The 12,546-nt window shown below is 29.0% G+C and overlaps 1 protein-coding gene across 6 annotated transcripts in view; it reads left to right on the forward strand.

The window, feature by feature from the left end:
* The window catches only part of spri (sprint), a 352,783-nt gene that overhangs the window by 198,317 nt on the left and 141,920 nt on the right, over positions 1-12,546 (forward strand). For 2 of the 6 annotated variants that reach the window (XM_065510261.1, XM_065510266.1), the window contains exon 2: positions 793-1,853. The exons of the other annotated variants lie outside the window; for them this stretch is intronic. In XM_065510261.1, the coding sequence (XP_065366333.1) occupies positions 907-1,853 (947 nt within the window). In that variant the 5' untranslated portion in view covers positions 793-906. The remainder of the gene's footprint in view (positions 1-792; positions 1,854-12,546) is intronic. 6 annotated transcript variants of the gene reach the window in all.

The raw sequence follows: 12,546 nt of genomic DNA on the forward strand, positions 1-12,546 counted from the left end.
CAAAGAAAAATGTTTGTCTTTACATTAAAAGAAGGGTGACTTTTTTTTAACATTCCAATATTTACAAATTTTTTCCAATTGTTTTTTTTTTTTGTTTTATTTTCCTTACATTTGTGGAAGTGCATACGAATGGCACAGACCACAAATAATAAGATAGAGAAAAAAACAGTAGAAATATTATTTAATATTCATCAAACATAAATAATAAGCGATCAAATTTGACACCTCCTCTGTGCGATATGAAAACTCATAAAACAGCAACAAAAAAAATATCAATTTCAATATGAACAACAATAACAACAGCTACACAAAATACTTGTACTTGAACATGTGTGGTGAGTTGAGTATTTCTCTCTATCTTTCGCTAACACAATAAGTTTTTTTGAAATTAAATATTCAAAAATATGAAAATAAATACGTTTTGAAATTTATACGAATTGTTACTTAAAGCAAGGGCAGTGGAGTGGGAGGGGGCAAAATTTACATTAAATATTATAAATACACCATAAAAAAAGTAAATATAATGCCATAAAACGAAATTAAATAAATATGAAATGTGACATAAACGATGAAATGAAATAAATGCAAAATGATTGACAAGTGTTAAAAAATTCAATAAGTTTGTTTTATTATGAATGAAGCCTTAGTAAATATGTAAATAAATTTATACAAAATAAACAATAATTAAAAATGACTAACTGCATAAGGAAATAAAACACATAATGATATTTTAGCACAAAATAATGTACTAAAGTAAAAAAAAAATAAAAATATTTTAAAATAAATTTTCAGATCCTTCAAGAAATATAAAAAAATTTTGGAAAAAGTATATCAAAAAAAAGACTATAAAAATGCTTAATTAAATAAATAAGAAAATAAAAAACAAAAATACAACAAACCACAAAAATGTCTACCGATATTTTAAATGATTCCCTAAACTCTCGCATTACTGCCACCACTAACAGCAGCAGCAAGAGTAACAGCACACAAATCAGTAATGACTGCCTAAACGATAACTCCAAAGTTGAAGTTATTGTTATGGGCAAATCGGACAAAACTTTAACAAAAAACATAGATGCCAAAGATGATTCCCTAAGAAAACGCACCTCCCTTATCATAGTACCCCAAAAGGACTCACCCGATGACGACTACGAGGTTTCCATAACACACAACATGAGTTCTTCCACCATCGACAATGAAAACTGCAATGAACTTATTACCGATGATAGTAAGACCCTGGAGAAATCATCTAACAAATCGTTAGAATCTTCAATCTGTTCCAATCACTCTTGTACCGATGAAGAGGATTTAAATGAACATGATAAATCAAAACTAAAATCAAATAATCGCAATTCTATGGCCAGTGTTGATAGCTGTGTGTCTCGCTCCAACAGTTCAGCTACCACAACATCCTCAACAACTTCTTCGAAGTCCAGCTCCTCGGGAGATGATGTCATACTCGATGATGACTATCAAGATTTGGAAAATGGCAATATTATTGATGATTTGGAGGCGGACAGAAAGAATTGTGTTTCAAATGCCTCTTCCTGCATAGATGACTATTCTCTAAGACAAAAGTATGAGAACTATGTAAATGCTAAAACACAGCAAGATGCAGCGAATGGTGGAGGTAATTCCACTGATGCCGATGAGGGTAATATTGATGATGGTGAGGAGGATGAGGACGAAGAGGATGATGATGATGAGGCTGTGGTGCGTGAGCATAATGAGGGTTTAGATGATGTGGATGCTCAACCACGTAGTTTACCACCATGTGATGCTTTGTTAAGTCCTCAAGAGGCTCCCATGGGTAGACGGTATGCTGAAGTAGCTCAATTTAAGGGTAACAAACGGTAAGTTTATTTAAATTTAACAAAAGAATACAACAACAAAAATCATATAAAAGTTTGTTTTTGAAATTAATGAAAAGAATATTGCAGAGAATTTCTAAAGGGAAATATAATTTTAGAAATGGGAAAATTTAAAAAATAAAAAAAATTACAATTAATGTAATGAGACCAAAAAATCCAGAATTCTGAAATCTTTATATTTGTATTTAACTTTTTGATTTTTTTCTTACCCCCATTAACACGAAGTCTGGTTATGCCTTAACTAATAGTTATACTGTCGGTTAAAATTATTTTTGTATGAAAACTGTCAGTATAACTATTAGTTAACATATAACCAGACTTCGTGTTACTGGGGTTAGACTTTAATATAATTTACATTTCATGTTCAAAATATATAATACTTTGAAAAGAAACATTAACGTTAAAATCCACTCACAAAGTCGCCTACAACCATAGAGAATAGACATAGAGCGGAAACTCTCCTATCAAATATCTAACTCAGTTGTCAAAAACCTAAGTGGTGAGAATGTATTAGTAGAAAAATCTATGTGAAAACAAAAACAAACTCGTATGTGTAATTATTTTGAGTAATTTTTCTAGTTTCCGCTCTATGTTTCTCTATGCCTACAACTTTTAATCCATACTAATTGTTTTTATTAAAAATGTGCAATTTTTTCAAGTTTTTAGGTTTTATTTGTACAATATAAATTTATTCAAAATATTGGCCATTGTTAGCTATGATCTTTTCCCATCTTTCTGACAATATATGGATTCTGAGTGAAAATAACTGCTAATCTTTTGAGGCCATGAACGAATCAAGCCAATTTCAAATACTCTGTTCTGAAGCGTATCCCATAGAGAGCCTTCTGCATCGATCGAAACACATAGTAGTCGGCCTTGCTTCAGAAGAATCAGTTGCGTTCGGTACCGGTTCCCTGTGATGGTATGGCCAGATTTCAGCAGCTCATAGGGCCCTTTTGCTTCCATAAAATTCAGAGAATTCACGTACGATCACTTATGCTTCGGGTTATCATAATGTATCCATTTTTCATCGCAAGTAATGATTCGGTGCAAACATTATTTTCTTTTATAGCGTTCAAACATCATTTCAGACATGTAAAATCGTCTTTCAATGTCTCTCAGCTTCAATTGCTATGGTACCCAACTTCCCTGCTTTAGGATGAATCCAGCTGCTTGCAAAAGTTTTAAAATTGATTAAGTAGCACCCAATAATTTTGCAAGCTCTGGTTGAGTTTGACAACAATCTTCATGGAGTAATACCTCCAATTCTAAGTCTTCAAAATTTGTTTGACTGGCCTGGGCGATCTTTGTCTTCCGTGTGAAAATCACCATTTCTGAGCAGCTCAAACCATCTCTCGGATATCGACACCGATGGAAAACATTCAGCAAAAGCTTCAAATTAAAGAAGTAAAGCAAAACTTCCCGCATATGATGCTATGTTTCTACAAAATTCGAAATTTTGGAAGCAAAAATAAACGTTGTTGTTTACGCTATAATATTCAATAACTAAATGAGAATTAATGATAGATATGTACCCTTCAAAATGACATATAAGTTATTAAAAACTAAAACCGCGTTCAAAAAATATGCCATCTATCGTAAAGTCATACGCCCGATAATTTATTCTGAAGCTACACGCAGAGAAAAAATATAGTTGGGCATGGTTACTGTAACCATTTCAATATTGTTACAAGTTTTTTAACTATATTATAGTCACAGTAACCATTTACATGATTGTGGTAACCATAATATGGTTAATTTACGATTCACATGATTGTATCAACCATATATATGGTTACAGTAAACACATATATGTTTGTGACATCCATTCATATGATGAAGGACTATGTTGCTCTCAGCTTAAAGCTTATCATAATCTGAGAACAACATATTAAAAATTATTCATCATAAATATGGTTGCCACAAACATATATTTGTTTACTGTAACCATATATATGGTTGATACAATCATGTGAAACATAAATTAACCATATTACGGTTACCACAATCATGTAAATAGTTACTGTGACTATAATATTGTTAAAAATCTTGTAACACTATTTAAATGGTTACAGTAACCATGCCCAACTATATTTTTTCTCTGCGTGTAGATTTATTTGGTTTAATTTCGTATAAACATTTAAATCTAAACATGTCAGCATCTTTTTCGTATAAAGAATCCATGGGTAATTTTCGAGTATTCAAACTTCCATATCATATATCAGAATTCGCATTTAGTTTAAAATATTTTACGCACAAGTAGTCATGTTTTTCCTGTCGACTTACTGCCTGTTTATAGAACACAATCGAGTAAGTAGAACGAACATTTATGTGTTTTGTTATTGTAACAAGTTAAGTTTTTAATTTGTTGTTCAGTTTCTCGATTGTGTTAAATAATACGGCTGTGGAGTCCAACTAATATTGGGTTTTGGATTCGACCAAAAATCGGCCTATTGACCGAATACTTTTATTAAGATCATAGAATTAAAAAATATATATTTCTTACTCGTAAATGAACTATTATCAAATTTTTGATTTTTTAGTTCCACTTTTTTAATTTCAAAGTGGAATTTTGGTTTTGTTAAAGATGAATATTTTTAATAGCTAATAAATAAGCTATTATTATAAAACTTCTAGACAATGTTGATAATTGCTAGTTTAGAGCTTAATTTCACTTAAATTTTTAAAATTCCTTAAACATTTGCTCTCTTTAGTAACAAAAATCGATTAACCTCTCTTGCCCCTCCAAAACAATTTCCTTACAAGCCTTTCATCTCATTTGTATCAGCTAAAACTTTTAAATTATTAATAATTCAATTATATTTTAAACGAAGAGACAGACAACAGCATCAAAACATCAAGCCAAGTACACAATCACTCATTAACCAAACAGAGCAAAAAGCATATAGAACATGAAGACATTTACAACATGTTTAACATTTCTAACACGGCTAATTGACATGGCTGACAATATAGGCCACATTGTATAAAACTGTAGAATAAAACTTTGTAACAAACTTAATAATGTTTAAAAGAGACAGACAACAATAATGATGTTAAATTAAAATAAAAATGAAATAATTGTAAATGAAATAGAATGGAATCTAAAAAAGAAACGTACAATAAACTTTTATGTTTAATTAATGTAGTTGAGCTTTAAAGAGCATTAACCAAAAAAACAATAATGTTACTCTATAAAAAGCCAGAAGACACAAACAAAGTGATGATGCCGGAATGGGGGAGGTAGATTTTTTAATGGTGCAAAACACAGAGAGGGTAGTTTTGTGGAGGTTTTACAGATACACCTAGAGAAAAAATGTAGTTGTGCATGTTTACTGTAACCATTTCAACATGTTTACCAGTTTTTTTTTAAATATTATAGTCACAGTAAATATTTTTATGATTGTGGTAACCATAATATGGTCGCAGTAAATAAGTATATGTTTGTGACAACCATTTTTATGATGAATCATTATAACATAATATGTTATTCTCTGATTGTGGTACCCAAAAGCCGAGAGCAACATAATATGATATACTTGTATTGATATATATGATTGATACAATCATGTGAATCGTATATTAACAATATTATGGTTACCACAATCATATAAATAATTACTGAGACTATAATATTGTTAAAAAACTAGTAAACATGTTGAAATGGTTACAGTAAACATGTACAACTATATTTTTTCTCTGTGTGTAGAGAGTGAAATGGGGGTTTTGTGTTATTTTGATAACACGGAAACTGTATTATAATTATTTAACAAAATACGTGTCTAAAACTTTATTTAGGGCAACAAGTTGTATGTATGGTTTCCTTTTTTCTGTATATTTTTTTAGTATTTTTACATGTTTTCAACCTTAAATGATGTCGCATTTAATTATAGAGTTTTTTAGGTTTTTTTTTTAAATTAATGAGATTTGTTGCTGTTTTAATGTAGTGGTATGTTTGGGGTGGTTAGAGTTCAATTAAAGTATATAAAGGCAATTAATTAAAGAAATAATTTCATATTAATTGTTATATATAGAGAAAATTTACCATGTCACATACAAATCGTAATTCATTGTGTCAACTAAAGTTGATTTTATTGAAATGAGTTTATAATTTATGTATTAGTAGAGTAACCTAGTAAATTATCTAAATATCAGACATCTACAAAAATTACAAAAGCATTAAATGTGTCATAAATACAACAGTTTTATGAAACTGTGATTTACTACACTCCAGCGAACTTACAATGAAAACAAACATAGTTAACATATCTTGTAAATATGCAAGAATGACAGATTAGTGTTTTCAACTAAAAAATACATGATTAAATGAATTGACAGGAATTTAAACTCAAAACTAAATTTTGTAGTAAATATTAGCCAAATTCATTCAAGGCTGTCGCCTTGACTTTTAAATTCATTTCAGTGCAAACAAAAACTTAAAATTTGGACAAAAAAACTTTGATCAAAGAACTGTTTGCATAATATTTCCAAATAATGTGACACAGCTCCACAAATAGTTCAAACGTTAAATTTATGATTTAATCAAAGATATACAAATTCCTTAACTGTTTTCAGAACTAGTTCCATATCTGATAACTTCAAACAGAAATCACCAATACACGAACTAGTCCTTGTGCTAATTCTAAGAAGGTTAGCTTCACTTTAACAAGTTTGGATGTTGACAAGACGAGCTACAACCCTTGATTAATAAACTGGTGACAAATCCGTTCTGCAGCACTAGTTCTTAACTGCTTCTCAGAACTAATGAAAAAACTAATTAAAATTTGGAAAAACAAATTGTTAAAGAATTGTTTGCACAACCATTCCAAATAGTCTGCTAGTGCTGCAATTTTACTAAACCAAATTTTATGATTCAATCAAAGAAATTATAAAAAATTACTGAACTGCTTGCAGAACTAGTTCTATACCTAATCTCAAACTGAAATCATTAAAAAAAGGACTAAGTCTTGAACTAATCCTCTGAATGTGTGTTTGTTTTCTTCGAAATATTTCCGATGATGACGAGGAGAAAAAAATCATTGATTAAAGAACTGATGGCAGAATAATTCTGCAGAACTAGTTCTAAAGGGGACAATTTCACACAAAAACCTCAGTGCAAAAATACATTGACTACTGGCTGTAACTAGTTCTAAAACTACACCATTTCCAATTGTATTTCAGAATTTTCTAATTGTATTTCAGAAATTTTTAATTGTATTTCAGAATTTTCCAATTGTATTTCAGAAATTTCCAATAGTATTTCAGAAATTTCCATTTGTATTTCAGAAAATTCTAATAGCAATACCAATGGAAATTTCTGAAATACAAATAGAAATTTCTGAAAAACAATTGGAAAATTCTGAAATATAATTAGAAACTTTTTAAGAATAATTTAAAAATTCTGTAATATAAATGGAAAATTCTGAAATATTCTGAATTTCAATTAGAAAATTCTGAAATATAATTGGAAATTTCTAAAATACAATTGGAAATGGTATAGTACAGTTTCGCCTGTATTGTTACAATTAATGCTTTATTTGGTTTAAAACATTTCTTTTTACTTGGTATTACTTAATTATTTTCAAACCACTTCAATTCTCCTTTCAATACCTACATATTTATTATTTCCAATGACTGTGTAAAAATTTCTTTAAGACTTTTTTTTTCTTTTATTTATAAACAAACACATTAATATTTATGTACCACGTGGAAGAGTTCACACATTTCATTTCGAAAATTGTCACACATTTTTAGTACTAAAAGAAGAGCTATTTTCGTTTTTATGGTAAATTTTGAAATTCAAGTATTTATTTAAAAAAAGTCACCAAAAACAAACACACTCATAAAAATATCTAGCTGAAGGTCATTGATTCTTACACAAAATCCGCTTGTATTTACGAAATGTGACAAGAAGAAACTTTAAAATATTGGGTGATTATTGGAAATTATGAAAGCAAGATTTGTTAAGAATTATTGTATGTGTAGTATTCGGAAAAAAAGAAATATTATTGCATGAGTTTTGGTAAATTATGAACAAAATTATTAAAAAATCGTAAAAAAGTTCTTCCAAATAAAATTAAAATATTATTTATTGTGGCTTAGATATTTTAATAATTTATTTGGAAAACTGAAATTATAAGAGAATAGAAATTTTAATTTTTAGGGCATTAGTTTTGAAATATGAGATTTGTAAGACGCATTTTAGTCGTAACTATAATTCAATGATAATCTTCATTTCAATATTTAATAGTCAAACATTTGACACATAAACGTAGCCGCTATATTAAACAAATATTTACTTGATCTTAAATGACGTTTATAAGAGAAAACAAAGCCAAACAATACAATAATGATCTTATATTGTCATATTCTCTAAAATTACTCTTTATTTAAATAAATATTTCTTCAAAGAAAAGAGAAATGCTTTTTTCTAAATTATTTCAACAAATGTGAACGTATTTTCAATATTATTTTGTATTACCTTATTAGACTTAATCTTGCCTTCCTCGAATTGCTACCGCCCATTACAGTTTACAGTTATACAGATATTATGCAAGTATTTGAAAAATATTTATTTTTTTCTCATAGAACTATTTATTTGTACAAGTCAAATGAAATTGAAAAAAAAAAACATACAAAAATGCAATAACAGCCATAAATAATTTTATTTTGCAGTTCATAAAACTAAATAACTAAATATGTAAATTTGTCTAACACAATTTACAAGTCTACTACAAGTTCTTTTTTTTTAAAAAAAACGTCCATCCCGTCTCATAAAAATTCTTAAACATACTTAATTTTTGTATAAATTTGTTTTTGTTCTTTATTGGAAACAACAAAATGGTTTTTTACGATGATTATTTTGTTTATTTGTTGTAATTTTTATGAATTTTACGCCAACAAGTTGCTTGAAAAAATAACAACTAAAAAAAAATAAATAAATTTTATTTTTATGCATCAGATGTGACCCACATTTGTTGCATTTTTTTTTGTTGTACGCCTCTGCGTGTTGTAGTATTTATTGTTTTTATTTTTTCGTATTTTACTTCGATTTTCTTTTTATTAACACCCTATTAAATAAAAATTATAAAGTAGATGTTTCTTTAGTTTTGTGACAGTGTGAAATGTAAGTATTAACTTAAATTCTGCATTAAATTAATGGAAATAAATTTTCAGAAAAAAACAGTTATTGATTCCAAATTGAATCTTATTTGTACATTCACGATTAAGTCAAAGAACTGATAAAAATTGCTTAACCATGTCTGACAATTTCAAATAGAAATCAATAATAAAAAAGTAACTACTCCTTGAACTACATATAAGAAGGTGTGTTTGTTTCCTTAGAACTAATTCCGATGACGAACTAAAATCATTGATTGAGGTAGAAACAGTTCTCAAGATACAAATTTTAAAACAAAAACCTCAAATCAGCCAAACTAGATCGACTACTGGCTGTAAATAATTCTTGAACTTGTTTCAGTTAATTCTTTATTTTTATTTAAAATATTTAATTTCCACCAATAGCAGAACTTATTTTCAAACCAATTTGTTTAATTAATCATTATAATTTTGATTTATTTAAATAAATTTCTTATTAAAGAGTGCTACGATAAAAAAATTAACTTGTAAAATAGTTTAATAAATCGTGATTTATTTAGAGTTTTGATCACGCTGATCACGACTGTCATCTTATTTTTATTCAGTATTTTTTGACAATTCATCATGGAAAGACTCACACTTCAGCAAAGTCTACTATTATTTCAGCTGTATTATAAAAATCAGGGTTCTGTGAGACATGTTTTTCGTGCACCACGATCATTTTGGTGAGCAGCTGATCGTAAAATATCACTAATCTCGATTTTTTCTTTGGAATTGTGTGAAGTCAAAGATTTTCATCGATAACTCAGCTACATGCAGAGAAAAAATATTGTTTGGCATGGTAACTGTAACCATTTACATGATTATGGTAACCATAAAATGGTTAATTTACGATTCACATGATTGTATCAACCATATATATGGTTACAGTAAACAAATATATGTTTGTGACAACCATTCATATGATGAAGGACTTATCATATTATGGTGCTCTCGGATTATCATAATCTGAGAACAACATATTATGATAAAATTATTCATCATAAATATGGTTGCCACAAACATATATTTGTTTACTGTAACCATATATATGGTTGATACAATCATGTGAATCGTAAATTAACCATATTATGGTTACCACAATCATGTAAATGGTTACTGTGACTATAATATAGTTAAAAAACTTGTAACAATATTTAAATGGTTACAGTAACCATGCCCAATTATATTTTTTCTCTGCGTGTACGATTCAAGACTTCGAAGCTAAAATTACAGAAAAAGTGATGGAAATTTGGACATACCGAACGAATTTCCTCCATCATAGTCACCATTTAAAAGATGAGTAAGGGAGAATTAACAGTTTAATATCAACTCTAATTTGATTTATTATGGTAACGCACAGTGGGGCAGAATCAAAATTGTTTGGAAATAAATCTGGCATTTCTAAACGGTACATCCGATCGGGATAAAATTTGACATTGGGTGTAGCCAAGGGTTATTTGAGTTTAAGTTATTAAAAAAGGCCCTACAAATAACCCAGGGGCGGCGATATGGGAGCTTAAATTAGGGTACCTTCGACATTTAAAATCTTTAAACACGTGCATTTTTTTTGTTTTACATCCGATTTCAAAGAGTTATGGATTTCAAAATTTAAATTTTAAAATTTTGCTATACCTTGGTTCGCTTTTTTAAAAATATAGGTCGGACTTTTGGACCGAATGGACTCGATTTTTTTTTGTTGGTTAGACAACTAAATTGCGAATAACACACAAAAGATTTCAGAGCAATATCAAAAACTAGTTAATTTTTGCTGTTTTTTGGCCGAAAAGGTGACTTAACTCTTTTTTTATTAAAAATAAACATTATTTAAGAACATAGAACAATTTTATGTTTTTCTATAAGGTATCTTTACGAAGAATATTTTGGCATAAAAAACATGTTCTATTTGTAATCCTATTAAAATTTTTATACAAATTTTAGTTTTAGAATCTCAATAAATATTGATACGTTTTATCTTTTACAAAACGTTTGGTTTATTTCCTTTAAATAAACCGGATACTTTTGATTGCAAATAAAAGCCGTTTATTAGTTTGAAAATTGTAACAACTCTTTATTTATTTAAAATGTACAACAACAGAATTAAATAGTCACTCAATGTTTTTTTATACACGTTTATAAATTCTCAGAAATACAGACAATTTATAATGTATACGAATTCCCTTGAAAAATACAGCACACTTTAAGGCACTCAGTTGATGTTTATTCAAATAGCGTCTCTGATAAACTGACTCACTACTGCAACCTCTGCCACTATTTAATCTGCACTCTAGATTGTTCTTTAACTGTCAAAATTCGAATATTCTAGATCTTACTAATACATACGCCATCTGTGGTGTACTTTCTACAATGTTCTTTAACTGAATATTCGAATTCGAATACAGCGTTGCCAACTTACGATCAAATCAACTGAAAGCTTTTATTTAATAATGCCCACAGATATGTTACAGTTTGCTATTACAGCACTGTTATTTGAAAGCATTATGCTACTTTTAAATCAGCCCTTAAAATCGTTATATTTGAATTCAAGTACAATTTCGTAACAATATGTAATATGTAATAAAATCTTTATTTATTAACAAAACTCAATGAAATTTTCAACGTTTTTTAAAGTTATCATTCTAAATAACAAAATGTAAAAAAAAAACTTGTCAAAGAGGCAAAGGAAATGCCGCAATTCCTAAAAATTGGAGCGAAAATCCCAAAAATGGTATTTTTTACAATTTTGCCCATGGGGTCCACATTTCCTTCTGGGCTGGGAAAATACTTTGGGGATAAATAAGGAACACAGCAAGGTTTCTAAAACTGCTTCCCGTTTTTTATCCCAGCTTAAGAATTTTAGAACATGTGGCCTAAAGTTGAAATTTTGATATAAAAATAGGTAAAAAACATTCCGCACGTGTTAAAAAATTTTACATATCGAAGGCCTCCCCTGGATCAGTTGTAGGGCCCATTTTAATAACTTAAACTCGAATATTACTTGGTTACGCCCATGTTAAATTTTATACTGATCGGATGAGCCGTTTAAAAATGCCAGATTTATTTCCAAAAAATTTTGATTCTGCCCCACTGTGTAACGGTGTTTTAGGGAAAACGATTTTTTCACTAGATGTGTTTTAGCGGTAACGGTATTTACTATTACTAGGATCGCCTGGTGGCCAAAATTCGACCAGTTTTAGATAAAAAACCTTTTAAACCATATCGACCCCTTTGCGCGAAATTAGAAATTTAGTAATAATAACGATCTCCTGTTAAATTTGGTTTTGTAACATACGATAATTTCACGCAAAGGGGTCGATATATGTTTCAACAATATTGGTGGACATAACATAACATACATAAAAGTGTACCACACAAAAACGTGTGGCCTATTTATATATAAGATTTCGGTGAACTTCTATAGATTTCAGTAAGCTGAATTAAGGATTATGTTTAATGAAAGGTATTTAAAAGGTAACTAAATTTTCAATTATTTTGGTAACGACAGTTCAGCGGTAACGGTAATTACAGTTATTTCGGT

The sequence above is a fragment of the Calliphora vicina genome, chromosome 4 (genome assembly GCF_958450345.1).
Source record: "Calliphora vicina chromosome 4, idCalVici1.1, whole genome shotgun sequence".
Classification (NCBI taxonomy): domain Eukaryota; kingdom Metazoa; phylum Arthropoda; class Insecta; order Diptera; family Calliphoridae; genus Calliphora; species Calliphora vicina.